The sequence below is a fragment of the Monodon monoceros genome, unplaced genomic scaffold (genome assembly GCF_005190385.1).
Source record: "Monodon monoceros isolate NGI ecotype Baffin Bay Population unplaced genomic scaffold, NGI_Narwhal_1 Super_Scaffold_8, whole genome shotgun sequence".
Taxonomy (NCBI): Eukaryota; Metazoa; Chordata; class Mammalia; order Artiodactyla; family Monodontidae; genus Monodon; species Monodon monoceros.
In genome coordinates this window covers 59951038-59969381 of record NW_021703785.1, presented here as the reverse complement: position 1 = coordinate 59969381, position 18344 = coordinate 59951038, and the positions used below count along the sequence as shown (strand labels likewise).

At 41.9% G+C, this 18344-nt stretch overlaps 1 protein-coding gene across 1 annotated transcript in view; it reads right to left on the bottom strand.

Moving 5' to 3' along the window:
• Window positions 1-8803, bottom strand: part of LOC114888131 (phosphatidylinositol 3,4,5-trisphosphate 3-phosphatase TPTE2-like) — a 77681-nt gene extending 68878 nt beyond the window's left edge. The window contains exons 1-3 of the mRNA XM_029210053.1: window positions 8748-8803; window positions 2681-2725; window positions 1825-1878 (exon numbers count right to left, since the gene is read on the bottom strand). Coding sequence (XP_029065886.1) covers window positions 1825-1878; window positions 2681-2725; window positions 8748-8803 — 155 coding nt within the window. The remainder of the gene's footprint in view (window positions 1-1824; window positions 1879-2680; window positions 2726-8747) is intronic.
• Between the last annotated feature and the right edge of the window lie 9541 nt (window positions 8804-18344).

The window sequence follows — 18344 nt, the reverse complement described above, 5'->3', positions numbered from 1 at the left end:
CATCAAGTATGATGCTAGCTGTAGGGGGTTTATGGCTGTTCTTTATCAAGTTGAGAACGTTGCCCTCCATTCCTAGTTTGCCAATTTTTTTTTTTTTTTAAATCATGAATGAGTGTAAGATTTTGCCAAATGCTTTTTCTGCATCAATCAATTTTTCTTCTTTAGCCTGTTGATGTGATGGATTACACTAACCAATTTTCAAATATTGAACTGGCCTTGCCTATCTGAGATAAATCCCACTTGGTCTGGGTATATAATTTTTTACATACAGTGTAGGATTCAATTGGCCAGTATTTTGTTTAGAATGTTTGCTTCTATGTTCTGTGCTTTTATTTTTTGGTAACATTTTTGTCTGGTTTATGGTAATGCTGACTTCAGAGAATGAGTTAGGAAGTGGTCTCTCTGCTTTTATTCTCTGGAACAGTTTAGAAAATTGACATCATTTCTTCCTTAAATGTTTGGTGGAACGTTGACCATTGACCAGTGAAACCACCTAGGCCTAGTGTCTGTTTTGGAAGGTTTAATTATTGATTCCATTTCTTTAACAGATACAGGTCTATTCAGATGATCTATTCCTCCTTGTAGGAGTTTTGGTAGTATCTTTTAAAGCATTACTCCATTTCATGTAAGCTATCAACTTTGTGGGCTTGGAGTTGTTCATAATATTCCTTTATTATCCCTTCAATGTCCATATGATCAGTCATGATAACCCCCATTTCATTTCTGACATTAGCAATTTGTGTCTTCTGACTCTTGTTCCTGTTAGCCTGGCCAAAGAGATATCAATTTTATTGATCTTTTCAAAGAAGAAGCTTTTGGCTTTGTTGATTTTCTCTATTGTTTTCTTGCCTTCAATTTCATTGATTTCTGCTCTTTTATTATCTCTTTTCTTCTGCTTTTTTAGGTTTATATTGGTCTTTTTTCCCTTTTGTTTCCTAAGCTGGAAGCTTATTGATTTTAGATCTTTCTTTAATATATGCATTCAAGGCTATAAATTTCCCTCTAAGCACTGCTTTTGCTCATCCTACAAATTTTGATAGTTTGTATTTCCATTTTCATTTAGTTCAAAAGACTTTAAAATTTCTCTTGAGACTTCTACTTTGACCCATGTGTTATTGAGAAGTACACTGTTTAACCTTCAAGGATTTGGGGACTTCCGAGCTATCTTTCTGTTACTGACTTCTAGTTTAACTCTACTGTGGTCTGACAGCAAATTTTGTATGATTCCTACTCTTTTAAATTTGCTAAGGTGTGTTTTATGTCCCAGAATGTGATCTATACTGGTGAATGTTTCATATGAGCTTGAGAAGAATATATATTCCGCTCTTGTTAAATGAGCTCTTCTATAAATGTCAATTAGGTCCAGTTGATTGAAGGTGCTGTTCAGTGCCACTATATCTTTACTTTCCATAGTTTTCCCTTTTCTTCATGTGTCAGTATAAACCCTATCTTCCCAATGATAAGAGATCCACCAACAGTTCCCTCCTTTCAAACTTCACACTGACTTATCATATGAATTAACAAAGTTAACATCTTTATTACCACCATCGACCCTCAAGAATTGTTCTATTTTACTTCACTAGTATGCAGAAATTTATCATTAGTGATATTCTGTATGGAATAGTGATATAAAGAGTTTATCTGAACAATAAGGATTCCGTGAATCTAAAAAACATAGTAAACATAACAACTCACTGCAATTCCTGTTTTTAGAAAGAATTTTAGATCATTGTCCAGAAAATTCTGCATTGCCATGGATAATCCCGAGACTAAATTTCTCCACTTCACTTCCCCTGGCCCCCCACCCCTCAATATACACCTCACCTTTCACAGGTGGCTCCGTCACAGATTCCTGATGTCACTTCATATGGGTCATTTCTAAGGAATTAAAAACACACGGTCAAACTCCAAATGACTTCATAGAGTTAATTAGTTACAAGTAGTCTTCGATTTTTAAACTGGTTGGACCCTAAAAATCTACATGGAAGTTACTTATTTGGCAATCAGTATTTCAATTTTCCCAAGAAATAGGGCTTTATTAGTTGTAATGAAGACCTTACGCCTGTCCAAGAAGACTGACAAACCCAGAGAAGTACAATTCTTGATTTCTAAACCTAACTCTCATGTGTAACTGCACTGAGGTTGCATTTACTTCAAAATTCAGCTTCAGCCTGTAGATCTACAAACTTCCAGCCCCTTCTAACTTCCCGATTATCCTTCCCTCCCCTGCAGCCCTACGTTTCTTGTACTATGTACTCCTTTGCTGTTCCTCAGTTTGGTTCAAAGAACAACAAGCCCGAGGCAGGGGCTCTCTCCAATATGATGGTGGGTTTACAGTTGGGACACCAGCTTTAGATGGTAGCAGAGCTCTGGAGGGTGAGGGCCAGAGCTGAGATGGAGCAGGGCTGCTCTCTTCTGCCCCATCCTTCCTCCTTTCCTGGCCCATGCTAGCAGAGACACACACAGACATTCTGACAGTTTCCTAAGAGTTCTGGCTACTAGTTACTAAAGGTCACAAAGAGACTATGAGTAAGGATTCTCCCACTTATGACCTCTTCTTTTTTCCATCTAGACCCCAAAAGAAAGTTACCTATAGAAGCTTCCAGTCTCTTATGGAAAGAGACCTCCCTTTGCGGTCAGCGCTCCCGATACCTTTCACCACCCACATCAGTCAACTCACCCCTTTTCAACGTCGTCAGAGGAGCCTAAAGAGGCATCCATAACTCTGCCAAAGAGTAAAAATCATACAAAAAATACGTCAGACAGTTTGGAAGGCAATTAGTTTCTTTTTCCCAATAGAATTTCAAGACATGAAAAGTAAAATCATGAATATGGGAAAAACCTAAATAAACCGTTTGAGTACAGCACTGGGCTCTCTGAGACAGCCTCTGGGCTGTGTGTGTGTTTGTGAATCCACTGGAGAGCGAGGGAAAGAAGCAAAGGAGATGTAGCATTCATTATTAAACCTCCTTTCTCCTTCCCCATTTTGCCAACCATGCACACACTCTGGAATCAATTTGGGAAACACGAAAGAGCCGAGAGTATAGGGACGAGGAGGTGGATGAAGGGTTACAGGAAAAAAAAAAAGAAAATGCCAGAACAACGAATATTCCAACGCCAAGGACTAGTCACTTGTCATCATTCAGTAGAGAGGAAACAGGTAGGTCGATCAAGGGTGGCCTATATAATATTTAAAATTTTTTTTCTGAACTAGAAGTAGAGCATGTTTAGCATGATTCCTTGTTATTTTTCTCTGAATTTATTTCAAAAAGATATTTGGTTATATTATCCAAAACCAAGACTCCCCACCACCAAATCACTGGCTTGGATAATTTAATCTCTCTACAACTCAATTTCCTCAGCTGTAAAATAAGACACATAAAAATGCACTTTGCATCCGTCAACCTCATAAGATCATGCTGAATATTCACCATTTCACAAATATTATTGGTTTTTAGGCGGCCTGCCTTCTTCATCAAATGTTATGCCTCAAAACATCAGTACAGGAAAACAATATAAACTGATACATATTTTAAATTTCAAAAACACTTCAAGATTCTCAGAGTAATTCCCTGGGAAATCTTGGGTTCCTATCCGAGAAATAGCCTTCCTCCCAAAACTATAAAAGATGAATGGAAGTATGGATTCCAAGAAATAACACAAAACTGGAAGACTCTAAAGAGTCGACCCTTAACTGGTGGACAGACTGAGGAAAAGGGCTGCCAAGGGCAGCCTGGAGGGGCTCAGTGGGAGGGGAAATTTTAAGCTCGGTTCCTGCCTTTCCCTTGAGTTGCTTGGAGACAGTAAGTGCCTCTTCAGTAGAACCCAGTAGCAACTACCCAGATGTAGTTAGGATAAAGTTAGGGTAGGATTAGGTTAGCTGATGAAAACAGGAAAGGGCTGAAGAGCAATCCTTGGGCCTTCACTCATCCACGCCCCATCTCCAAAGCCCCAGGTGACAACCTAGGGCGACTGTCTCCCCCAATGCTGCCTTGCCCAGGAGCTGAAAGGCGACATACCCTGATCAGAGGATTTGCCTGGTCACAGTGTTTCATGGTTCCTGAGACTCTCTGTGCCCAGGCTCATCACCTCCACTCATGTTAAACTTACTGAGGAAAACACACCCTGGATCTTAGCTTTCAACAAGAGTGACATTATAATATGTCATCCAAGCCAGGAGACTTTTGAAAGTGACAAGAATGCGCTGTTGGGCTTCCCCAGTGGCGCAGTGGTTGAGAGTCCGCCTGCCGATGCAGGGGACACGGGTTCGTGTCCTGGTCCGGGAAGATCCCACATGCCGTGGAGCGGCTGGGCCCATGAGCCATGGCCGCTGAGCCTGCGCGTCCAGAGCCTGTGCTCCGCAACGGGAGAGGCCACAGCAGTGAGAGGCCCGCGTACCGCAAAAAAAAAAAAAAAAAAAAAAAAGAATGCGCTATTAATAATTATGCTGAGACGGTCCCCAACCTTCAGCTCTTTCCTAATACAAGTTACCAGACAGAGGGGCCAATGGGCACAAGGAATGTGAACTCACAAGTCAAAATAGATACCTGAGGAGTACGACTCCTGAAAAATACAACAAACTGAACATCATATACCATCTGAAGCAGAACCATTGCAACACAATGACTAAGATATTTTTTCTAATTAAAAAAACATTTTTATTGGAGTATAGTTGCTTTACAATATTGTGTTAGTTTCTACTGTACAGCAAAGTGAATCAGCTATATGTATACATATAGCCCCTCTTTTCTGGATTTCCTTCTCATTTAGGTCACCACAGAGCACTGAGTAGAGTCCCCAGGGCTATACAGTAGGTTCTTGTTAGTTATCTTCTTTACACAGAGTATCAAGAGTGTATATATGTCAATTAAATCTCCCAATTCATCCCACCCCCGCTTTCCCCCTTGGTATCCATACATTTGTTCTCTACATCTGTGTCTCTATTTCTGCTTTGTAATAAGATTATCTACACCAATTTCTTCAGATTCCACATGTATGTGTTAACATACAATATTTGTTTTTCTCCTTCTAACTTACTTCAATCTGTATGACAGTCTCTAGGTCCATCTATGTCTCTACAAATGACCCAATTTCGTTCCTTTTCATGGCTGAGTAATATTCCACTGCATACATGTTCCTCACCTTCTTTATCCATTCCTCTGCTGATGGACATTTAGGTTGCTTCCATATCCTGGCTATTATAAAGAGTGCTGCAATGAATATTGGGGCACATGTGTCTTTTTGAATTATGGTTTTCTCTGGGTGTATGCCCCGTAGTGGAATTGCTAGGTCATATGGTAGTTCTATTTTTAGTTTTTTAAGGAATCTCCATACTGTTCTCCATAGTGGCTCTATCAATTTACATTCCCACCAACAGTGCAAGAGGGTTCCCTTTTCTCCACACCCTCTCCAGTATTTATTGTTTGTAGATTTTTTGGTGATGGCCATTCTGACCTGTGTGATACCTCGCTGTGGTTTTGATTTGCATTTCTCTAATAATTAGTGACGTTGAGCAGCTTTTCATGTGCCTCTTGGCCATCTGTATGTCTTCTTTATAGAAACGTTGATTCCTAACTAATCACTGAACCAAAAGTAAACAAAATGACTCCCTCTTGCGAGAACACCAGAATCACAACTAACTGCTGGACAATCATCCACAGGAAGACACTGGAACTCACCAAAAAAGACACCCCACATCCAAAGACAAAGGAGAAGACACAATGAGATGATAGGAGGGGTGCAATCACAATAAAATCAAATCCCATAACTGCTGGGTGGGTGACTCACAGACTGGAGAACACTTACACCACAGAAGTCCACCCGCTGGAGTGAAGGTTCTGAGCCCCACGTCAGGCTTCCCAATCTGGGGGTCCGGCAACGGGAGGAGGAATTCCTAGAGAATCAGACTTTGAAGGCTAGCGGGATTTGATTGCAGGACGTCGACAGGACTGGGGGAAACAGAGACTCCACTCTTGGAGGGCACACACAAGGTAGTGTGCACATCGGGTCCCAGGGGAAGGGGCAGTAACCCCTGGGAAGACTGAACCAGACCTACGTGCTAGTGTTGGAGGGTCTCCTGCAGACGTGGGGGGTGGCTGTGGCTCACCGTGGGGACAAGGACACTGGCAGCAGAAGTTCTGGGAATCACTCCTTAGCATGAGCCCTCCTGGAGCCCACCATTAGCCCCACCAAAGAGCCTATAGCCTCCAGTGCTGGATCGCCTCAGGCCAAACAATCAACAGGGAGGAAACTAAGCCCCACCCATCAGCAGACAAGCAGAGTAAAGTTTTACTGAGCTCCACCCACTCCTCCCATTAGGAAGCCTGCACAAGCCTCTTAGATAGCCTCATCCACTGGAAGGCAGACAGCAGAAGCAAGAAGAACTACAGTCCTGCAGCCTAGGGAATGAAAACCACGTTCACAGAAAGATAGACAAAATGAAAAGGCAGAGGGCTATGTACCAGATGAAGGAACAAGATAAAACCCTAGAAAAACAACTAAATGAAATGGAGATGGGCAACCTTCCAGAAAAAGAATTCAGAATAGTGATAGTGAAGATGATCCAGGACCTCGGAAAAAGAATGGAGGCAAAGATCGAGAAGATGCAAGAAATGTTTAACAAAGACCTAGAAGAATTAAAGAAAAAACAAACAGATGAACAAAACATCTGTATGTCTTCTTTAGAGAAATGTCTGTTTAGATCTTCTGCCCATTTTTGGATTGGGTTGTTTGTTTTTGATATTGAGCTGCATGAGTCGCTTGTATATTTTGGAGATTAATCCTTTGTTGTTTGCTTCATTTGCAAGTATTTTCTCCCATTCTGAGGGTTGTCTTTTTGTTCTGTTTATAGTTTTCTTTGCTGTGCAAAAGCTTTTAAGTTTCATTAGGTCCCATTTGTTTATTTTTGTTTTTATGCTCATTACTTTAGGAGGTGGGTCAAAAAGGATCTTGCTATGATTTATGTCAAAGTGTGTTCTTCCTATGTTTTTCTCTAAGAGTTTTATAGTGCCTGGCCTTACATTTAGGTCTTTAATCCATTTTGAGGGTTTTTTTGTGTATGGTGTTAGGGAGTGTTCTAATTTCATTCTTTTACATGTAGCTGTCCAGTTTTCCCAGCACCACTTGTTAAAGAGGCTGTCTTTTCTCCATTGTATATTCTAGCCTCCTTTGTCATAGATTAGGTGACCATATGTCCGTGGATTTATCTCTGGGCTTTCTATCCTGTTCCATTGATCTATATTTCTGTTTTTGTGTCAGTACCATACTGTCTTGATTACTGTAATAAGATTTTTAAATACACATGAGAAGCACACTTAATGATACATGAGATGTTAGTAACATGAAATGAGAATAAGAAACCATAAGGAAAAAACCCAAGAGGAAATCTTAAGTGTAAAAGTATAATTGTTGAAATAAAGAATCCATTCATGGGATAAAGAGTAGTTTGGGTACATGTGAAAAGCAAATTAGAGTTGGAAGATGAGATTGAGAAACTCTCCCAGAAAATAGAAAAGAATAGAGAGGGCTTCCATGGTGGCGCAGTGGTTAAGAATCCGCCTGTCAATGCAGGGGACATGGGTCTAGCCCTGGTCCAGGAAGATCCCACATGCTGCAGAGCAACTAAGCCTGTGTGCCACAACTACTGAGCCTGCACTCTAGAGCCCACGAGCCACAACTACTGAGCCCGCGTGCCACAACTACTGAAGTCCGCGGGCCTAGAGCCTGTGCTCCACAACAAGAGAAGCCACCACAATGAGAAGCCCACACACCACAATAAAAAGTAGCCCCTGGTTGCCACAACTAGAGAAAGCCCGCGTGCAGCAACGAAGACCCAACACAGCCAAAAATAAATTTATTTAAAAAAAGAAAAGAATATAGAGGGAGAACATACAAAACAAAAGCCAATTGATATGGAGTATAAAATCATATCTAACATCTGGATTCACAAGAGGGAAGAGATATGGGAACATATGTATATGTATAACTGATTCACTTTGTTATAAAGCAGAAACTAACACACCACTGTAAAGCAATTATACTCCAATAAAAAAAATCTGGATTATAGACATCTGAGAATGAGAAAAAATGGAAAAGAAAAAGCTGAAAAAAATAAGGATGAAATTTCCAATATTAAAGAAATATCACAAAGTGATCTTTCACCTTACAAACATTTAAATGGTCTTTACTAAGGGCCAGGCATTGTGCTGATGCTTCACAAATACTACTTCAATTGGTCCTCATTACGTTCCTCGAGATAGCTACTATTATTTATTTTCACCAGTTCACAGATCTTGAATATTTTTGTATTTCTAATATCCATCATGCCGATTTGTAAACCACTAATCTCACTAATAAAAATGCACTTGTGACCTTCACTGTGGTAATTAGCAACATTTCAGGTGTTGACGGAGATGTGACAACTGAAGCCCTTGTAGTGGCCGTCCCTGGAAAATGGTCACCACCCATGGACAGAACATCCTCCATTAGGGCAACCAGCCACTGCTAAAGGACAAGTTTAAAGGGACCATGACTGTCATATGCATACTATTACTGACATACTGCCTAACCTGTAGTATTTAAGGAAATTACAGGCAAAAAACAAGGGCTTTAAATTTGGAGTTTGCTAATTTCATTTGCATACAGCTTACATTTATTACGAAAGAAGGTACACGTGTATTCCCCCCATTCTGTTAACCAAGGCTGAGAATTATGCTTAAAATTCCGTAAATTTGAATCTTATCACTTACTTATTTTTTTGATGCATGAACCAGGCATATAAAGAACTCTTCTTTAATCTCTGCATGGTTTGTTGTTGAATTTAATCTACAATTAATCTAAGAAAAGGAAAAGCATGTATGCATTATATATTCGATACGTTTAAAACACATATGATGTCCCCCCAGTTAGAAAGTCACACATATGGATCAGCATTTCCAAAGTCTTGACTCCGCAAACATAAAATCTGCAATACTGTGCAAATTATCAATCCTGTGAAACATGCATTTTAGCTCAAGAAATAGAGAAAAACATTTTTTGTGTGTTCAATAAAATTTAAGTTTAGCTCAAGCACAGGACTCTAAAGATTACCCACTTGCTAGACAGGACCCAGGAAGTGAAACAAAACCCACTGCAAACCAATTTTACATCATTGTAGTGACTTATGATATTTCCATCCTGAAGTATTCTCTGCAGAATAAATGAAAGAATCGGGAAAGCTCAGAGATGTGACCCTCAGCATTTCATAGAGCAGATTTCACGGATGAAAACTGGAAGTCACTGGACAGTAACACAGTGCCAAGTAGATTGCCAAGTTAACAAGCAGTAATACTACGTCCACGTGAGACAGGCAGAAATGTGCCACCAGCCCCTAAATTCCGGGCAAGGAGAGAAATTTGAAAAGAAATAGAAAACAATTTTTTTTTTTCCAAAAACAGACCAATTTGGGCATAAATGTTGATTCTGAGTTTTGGGCTTGGGGCCCAGCCACCTGTGAATCCCATACCTTCAAGGCATACCAGCTCATGGGCGTAGGAAGTGGGAGTAGGAAGCCCAAAGCTCGGAGGTACCGCCTGTGTTCCAGGGGCGAGGTGGACCCGAGAGCCAGGGCGGCCACGGCACAGCCGGGTTCTTGGGCCCCCTCCCTGCAAGCCCTGGACCCACTTATCTGCAGGCAAGGCTGCTTTAACAAAGGCAGAGGGGCTGCCTCTCGGAAGGGGCTGCGGGGCAGTGGGGCACATTTTGTGACTCGGGTACAGCCTTTCCTAAGCGGGAGCAAACTTTCCTCAAGATCCTGGTAGCCGTTTTCTCTCCCGCTGCCTTTCAGGATAATGCCTTTTCCTTCTTTCTTTTCCATTCTTTCTTAATTTCCCCAAATCAAGCCCGTTAAGTGAAATCTCGGCCCAGGTCCTGGCCAGCCACAAAGTTACCGCTAGTTGGTCCTACATCGGCCTAGGGCCCCCTCCCCCTCCATGTCCCACGTCCCCATGCCCTGATGGTGACGGGGCTCTGCAGGATCAGCGGGAGGGGAGAGGAGCGTTAATTAGGGCTCCCCACAGCTGAGCACAAGGCAAACCTTCCTGTCTACGGGGTCCGAAGATCCCCTTCCGGTCCCTTCTCCCCCTCCTTCCTCCTCCCCACACCCTCCAGCTGTCCCTCTAAAACGTTATACTCTTCTCACTCTGTGAGGGCGAAAGGGCAACATGAGCGACATAAACAGCAGAGGATGGGATGGGACAACATGAACGGCATGGGATGGGATGGGACAACATGAACGGCATGGGATGGGATGGGACGTCCTTGGCCAGAGGCCTCCACCCTAGGTCTTTACCTGGTGCTGCTAACAAGCCAACACTAGAATAAGAACTCCGTGTCCATAGCAACACTAAACAACAGATTCCAGGTGGTCCCGAGATGTACCAGAGTGGGGAATACAATGAACTTGGTTCCAGGCTGCAAGGACTTAAAAACAGACGCTGATATGGGGAGGGGGAAGGGTAAGCTGTGACAAAGTGAGAGAGTGGCACGGACATATATACACCACCAAACGTAAAATAGCTAGCTAGTGGGAAGCAGCCGCATAGCACAGGGAGATCAGCTCGGTGCTTTGTGACCACCTAGAGGGGTGGGAGGGAGGTAGACGCAAGAGGGAGGAGATATGGGAACATATGTATATGTATAACTGATTTACTTTGTTATAAAGCAGAAACTAACACACCATTATAAAGCAATTATACTCCAATAAACAGGTAAAAAAATAATTAAAACAAAAAAACAGACGCTGTTCTCCTTAAGGACAGGGGTGGGGTATGAAGACCAAAGAGCCCAGGATAATCATCTCAGGGCAGACTGTCTCCCCTGTTACTTTTTCTTTTGCATCTAATGGAGGGGATGCTTGTTACATATTTTGATTCTAAAAAAGGTTACATTGAGCTTTTGGCTTCCCCTATAGGCTGGAGAGAATGACCAGAGGGCTGAATATTTTCTGGCTAATATTAACTTTAAGTAAAATAAGCAAGGTTGATACAGGAATGAGGAGGAAACAAAATCATTTTACTCAAGGTATCAATTCATAGGATTGAGAAGAAACAATCAAGTATTAGTTGTAAATTAAAATACACCCACTTTGGGCTTCCCCGGTGGCACAGTGGTTGAGAGTCCGCCTGCCGGTGCAGGTGATACAGGTTCGTGCCCCGGTCCGGGAAGATCCCACATGCCGCGGAGCGGCTGGGCCCGTGAGCCATGGCCGCTGGGCCTGCGCCTCCGGAGCCTGTGCTCGGCAACGGGAGAGGCCACAACAGTGAGAGACCCACGTACCGCAAAATAAATAAATAAATTAATTAAATTAAGCCTACTGAGGACCCCGAGACTAAACCCTTAATTTCTTCTATTCTCTGAGCTAAAACTGAACTTTGAGCCATAGTCACAGATTTTTCCCAAAGTAACCGAAGAGCCTCACAGATTTGCTGAGGAATTTCATATTGATACTCAGCTTATCATCCTGCTTTCTCTGACTTGTATCAGCTAGTCCATACGCTGGTCGGCAAAGGCCAGTCCCAACACTGAATAAAGACTGCTAATTGGGAAAATCCTGAAAGGTACTTAAAAATACAACTGGAAAAGCGTTACCGAATCAGGTTTGTTTGCCCAACACGCAGCAAGCCCAATGCTGAGACGCCGAAGTTTGCAGCAGCGAAGGGGTTTATTCACAAGGCAGCCAAACAGGAAGACAAGAGAACAAGTCTGAAAACCACCTCCTCAAAAGCCCGGGAGCTAGGGGTATTTATGGGCTAAAACTAAGGCGTGGGGAGCATGGGGAAAGCTAATTGGAAATAAGAAAAAGGTGAGGTGATCTTCTTTCTGCGTAGATACACCTAAGCTACCGGCTTCTTCCCAGTACGCATGCTCAGAAAATAGTGGTATTAGCATGCTCTGAGGATGGAGTTTTCCTGCCTTCTGATGTCAAAAGGTCACCGAGCATGCTCAGTTGGAGGGTCGGTGGTCTTAACCAGTCTTAACCAGCTGGAGCTCAAACTGGACACAGCTGACTCCAAGCTCCTGAAAAACAACTCAGGCCAACCTCTTATTGTTCAGGCTACTGGAGGACCTGCACGTTTTTGTAAAAACAATTAAAGGGAGCTTGATCATTACAGGTGTAATGGATCTAACTGATGATAACTTTCAGTTTCAAAACCAGCCTGCTAATTTATATGATCAGGCTCGACAATCGCTAGGTGGCTTCCTAGGGCAATTTCTAGGGTTTTCCAAAGCCTGTTGATTGGAACACAATTCAGCCTTGCACACAAAAATCTGAGGAGCCTGTTCATGACTGTTACGGTCAATTTCAGATTATTTTAAATGAAAATTGTGATCTTCCTTCAGATGTTGATTCCACTCAGGTAGCTTTTAACTCTGTATTTATTTACAGGCTAAACCAGGACCTTTTCCTTCTAGTAAAATGGACCAGGATGAAATGGGAAACAATGTCCACTCCAAATTTAATTAATCTGGCAAACCAGCTCTCTTGCATGCTAGATGAGTCACCTAAAAGGAAGATCACCAAAATTCTTAATCTTCAACTCCAGCAATTGAAAAGCAAAACCCTCCTAGTTTCTGTTATTATTGCAGAGACATTGGAAAAGAGACTTGGCAATTTGAGCTCTTCAAGCACCTGCAGCCCTCTAAGCAGCCTTTGAACAGGCTCTTAATTCTCAGTGAGGGGGCTCTGAGGAACTACAGGGGCTTTTTCCAATCCTCTCTCTAACTGGCTTGGAGAAACATTTCTCCAGATTGGGGCTGAATCTCCTCCAGTCCTAACTGACATCAGATTCACTCTTGGTTATCAACCCCACTGCTATAAAGCAGCCCCTGCCTTGGAGTACTAGAACAGTTCAAACAGTAGGGACCTCTAATGAACCTCAAGATGCTTCTGTCTCTGAACCTATTTCCTTTTGTTTAGGCCCTTTGAGAGACACACACCCTTTTCTCCTTAGTTCTTCACCCCTATGCATTTGTAAGGCTGTGACTCCTTAAAGAAGTATCATGCCAGAATTTCCTTCTCTCAGAAAGGGGGAATAATTCTTTTTTTTTTTTTTTCTTTTTTCTTTTTTGGCCACACTGTGGCTGGTGGGATCTGAGTTCCCAAACCAGGGATCAAACCCAGGTCCACGGCAGGGAAAGCCCGAGTCTTAACCACAGGACCACCAGGAGAGAATTGGCGGGGGCGGGGGGGGGGAATTCTAGAATTTAACAGTAGGCATCAAAGCAGCCAATCAGATGAATTAAATGACCCTGTGACATCTTTTATTTGCTCTGTCTACAGCTGATCCTGGAAACACTAATCATTTGTCCCTATTGAATCAGCTACCACCCTCCTTACAGGCAAAATCTCCACTGATATTGGCAAAATTCACAGTGCACCTCCCATCAAGATTCAGATAGATCTCTCAAAACCTCTTCCCAGAATTAATCAAGAGCCTATAAGTAAAGAAGCCCTTCAAGGCATGAAGCCCATAATAGAAGATTACAGGCTCAAGGTCTCATTATCCCTTCTACTAATCCCTGTATTACTCCTATTGCCCCTGTGAGAAAACCTAAGGGCGAGGGTGGGGGTTTGTCTAGGACTTCTGAAAAGGAAAAACGTTGTTATCCCTAAACACCCTGCTGTTCTTAACCCTCATATATTGCTAACATCCATTCCTACAGGAAGCACATTCTTTACTGAAATTGATTTATGCAGTGCATTCTTTAGTATTCCAGTTGATGAAACTAGCCAATACCTTTTCCCCCTCACTTGGGAAGAAAAAAAATTCACCTGCACAGTAATATTTCAGAGTTTACTGAGAGTTCTACTTACTTCTTACAAATCCTGAAGGCTGATCTTGATGATAAAAAATTCCAGAGAGGTTCCACTTTGTTGCAATATGTGGATGATCTGCTTCTCTGCTCTCCTTCTCAAGCCCCTTCACAGGAAGACAGCAGCCACCTGCTAAAGCTTTTAGCCTTAAAGGGACATAAGGTCAGCAAGGAAAAATTACAGTTTGCCCAAACCCAGTTTAGATATTTAGGGCATCTACTATCACAACAAGGGCTACACCCAGATCCAGATAGATTTCATGATGTCCTAAGTTTCCTAAAACCCCAAACTAAAAGCACCAAAGCTAGTTGGTTATTGCTAAAATTAGATTCCGAATTTCCTTCTTATAGCCTAACCTCTTTAGTATGTTTTACTAAATAGTAACAACACTGACCCAATTTTATGGGAAAAACCATAAACATAGCCTTTAAGGCCTTATAGGAGAGTTTGATGAACCCATCTGCCCTTGGGCATCCCAATTTTCAGATTCCCTTTTTCCTTTTTCGTATAAGAAAAGTAATGTAATGCCTTTGGGGTACTCCATTGACTATTATACCCAGCAACTTGACCCTGTGACACTGGGATACCCCCTCTTGCCTTACAGCCACTGCCCTTTTGGTTAAGACCACTGAGAATATCATTGTGGGATCCCCTTTAACCACTTTTGCACCTCATGCGGTAAAAGCCCTCCTGAATTCTCATACTCAACATTTCTCAGCCAGTCGCTCACTTCCTATGAAGTCCTTTCATTAACTCTCCTTGCATGACACTTTTACATGGCAATAACCTTAACCCTGCTGCCGTTCTCCCCTCTGTCCCCGACAAAGTCCCTCCTGACTGCTTAATGCTGATGGGTCACCTCCTGACTCCTCGTGATGATCCGCAGGCAGTTCCTTTGGGTAACACTGACTTCTCATGGCTCACTGATGGCTCTTACTTAAACGGTGACAATGGCAAACATTGTGCTGAGTATTGCTAGTGCAACTCCTTTCGATATTGTTGAGGCAGCATTACTTACCTATGGCTACTTTGACCCAACAGGCTGAACTATATGCTCTTATACAGGCCTGCACTTTAACCAAGAGCAAAACTGCCAATATTTATACTGATAGTAAATATGCTTTCAGAACAGCTCATGATTTCGGAATGTTGTGTAAGCAATGTGACTTCCTTAATTCCGATGCAAATAAAAGCCCCCTATGTTTAGGAATTATTGGGTGCAATAATTTTACTTGCTTGCTTTAGCTATCATTAAGATTCCAGGGCATTCTAAACTTGACTTTCTGGAAGCTAAAGGAAATCATCTTACTGACATTACTGCAAGGCATGCTGTCCTTAAAGAAACCAACAGCAGTCAAACCTCTGTCATGATCAAAAGGGCTATTTCCACAAATGATAACTTAGAAAACCTGGCTAGAGAAGCCCAAAAATTGGCCTCAGAAAAGGAAAAACAAGACTGGAAATTCAACAACTGTTGGTTTGATAAAAAGAGAAAGTTCTGGTTTGGACCAAATAACAACCCAGTCCTGCGAGAGACTCTAAAATTCCCACACCTCACCACAGTTCATGCTTTAAACCATTGGTCTACTGACAAAATGATAGCCTTCATGAATCAATATTGGCGGGGAAACATTAACAAGACCACAAAAATGCCTACATCGCTTGTCCCACTTGTCCTAAATCTAACTCACAGAAGCCTGTTTGTACTGCTCCTGGGCATTTGAAACTGCCTAACGGATGCTGTGGGGTCTGGCAAACGGATTCCATACAACTTCCTGTCTCATGCATATAAATATGTTTTAGTCACGGTCTGCATGTTTTCACACTGGACTGAAGCCTTCCCTTGCAGACATGCTACTGCCTCTTCTGTGGCTAAAGTCCTTCTGGAAAAGGTTATTCCTATCTGGGGAGCTCCTCAAACTTCATAGTGATCGAGGAACCCATTTTACTTGTCAGATACTTCAACAAGTCTGTGCTATTTGGCCAGGTTTACAACACTTTCTCTGCACTTGCCGCCCTCAATCCTCTGGTTTAGTCAAAAGCACTAATGACGTTATTAAGACTCAATTGGCAAAACTTGAGTCTTGGAGAGGCCCTCCAAATATCTTGTCAATCTTAGATTCACCCCTACTGGAACTCATAAACTCTCACCCTTTGAAATAGTCACAGGATGCCCAATGCACTGGCTTTTGCCTCTTTTGACCCACAACTGACAAAAGGAGAGATACACCAATATTACAAAGGCCTAATTGCTTCTATTAAAAAAAAATAACCATGTTTTGTAGAGCCATCTTTTCACAGTGCACTCTTGGGAGATGAAGCCCTCGAGCATCACAGCTTATAAACTGGAGATTTCTTCAATTGGAAAAGATACTTCCAGAAAGACTCCATTTAACCTCTCTGAAAAGGCCCCCATCAGGTACTACTAACCAATCCTTGTGCCACCAGACTCTAGGGAATAGACTCTTAGATTCACATGACACACCTAAAGAAAGCACCAAACCCCAACTGGACCTGCACATCATCTGGTGACCTGGAAGTAAAGATATCCAAACCAGGGCTGTTGGAAGTTTGTCACCAAACCTTTGATGATGATGTAATGCTTCAGAGGCTCTCCAATGTCTATGATCTTGATAACATATAAACTTTAGATTACAAGTGCTTGAGGGAGGGTGGGAGGGAGACGCAAGAGGGAGGGGATATGGGGATGTATGTATACGTATAGCTGATTCACTTTGTTATACAGCAGAAACTAATACAACATTGTAAAGCAATTAAACTCCAATAAAGATGTAAAAAACATGATACAATTAAAAAATCTATCAATAAAATAATAAATTAAAGAAAAAAGTGCTGAGAGTTGCTCTCTCCCATCCCGCCTTGTTATCCCAGTGTAACCTCAGTAGGTTTCCAATCTGTACACTTTCTCTCCCACATGAGACACCACCCCCAGGAAAGGTCCTTCCTGGCACTGAGGGATAAAAAGCCACTGAAACTGGAAAACCTGACTCTTGATCAGTGATGCTTTCAGAGAAAGAGCTTGATCAAAAGGGGAAAAGGTAAAGAATTAATAAACAGAAACCTCAATTAAATAGTCGGGAGACCAGAAGGGGGCGCTCTCATGCCCAACAAGAAGAAGAAAGACCTCCTTTCCTTTCCTGGCAAGGACTCAACCAGTGAAAAGCATGGATTTTTTTTTTTTTTTTTTTTTTTCCACTACAGCTCTCCCAGCTTCCATTTCTACTCTACAAAAAGTTCTCTTTCCCTTGCTGTGTGGGAACTTGCAAATGGCTCGTCATGGTTGCAGACCCTGAATTGCACATTTCTGTTGACCCCATATAAACCCATTTTTGCTGGAGAAATAGCTGGCCGTCTATTTTAGGTCAACACCGGGATTGCAGATGTTGGTTTTCAAGGCTCCTATGGAGCTGAGGAGGGTGTGGCTAGGAATAGGGCAAGTTAGAGGACCCCAAAGCTCACCGTTCTCATCAAATTTTAGCCTACGTTCTTGAATAAATGCTCTGCAGATTGCTGTAAGACTTTGGTTAGTTTCCAGAGTTCTGAAAAAGTTGATTCTGACCATTTTTGCCAGTGTTCTTTTGCTTTTATGAAGGGAAGAGTTTTTGGAGGTCTCTGCCAGTTTTACTGATATTACTTCCAAATGTACTTTTAAATACATTGCTAAATTCACAAGAAAGTAAGGGAAGTACTAAATCGTCACACACACACACACACTCACACACTTTAGCACTGAAACTAAAGTGATAAACCAACACAGAAACAAGGGATGCCCTGGAAGTTTGCCAAAACCAAAAATCTAGAGTTTTGTTGGTCAACATTGTGGCTGACTGAAGTGGTAGATAGGAGTTGGGGAAAACAATAGGCTAACCATAATACTTTGTAAAAAAAAAAGAAAGCTGTGAAATAAGATGTCAAGAGAGGACTTTGAAAAGGTCTGACATATTCCTGGGAACATAGAGTTTTCTTGGTTAACCAAGTAACAGGATCTGAACCTGACAAAGTGGGCAGCTCAATGAGACCTACACATAAATCCAGGCACTCAAACTGGCTATATATTTGGTTGAAAAGATAAACTTGGAAAAATCTATAGGTGGGGCAGAGTGAACCAACAAGCAAATCAGTCTGCCTCTGCTGGCATTGGATTTAAAAACATTAATAATTTTAATTTTGATAATCTTCCCCAGTGTTTTGTAATCAGCTGTACTCTCATGCCGAAATTTGAATTTACACCACATTCAAAAATAGAACTACAATATGATCCAGAAATTCCACTCCTGGGTGTATATCTAAAGAAGACAAAAAAAACCCCCACAACAACCACTAACTCAAAAAGATACACGCATCCCAATGTTCATAGGAGCATTATTTATAATAGCCAAGATATGGAAGCATCCTAAGTGTCCGTCAACAGATGAAAGAGAGAGAAGATGTGGCACATGTATACAATGGAATACTACTCAGCCATAAAAGA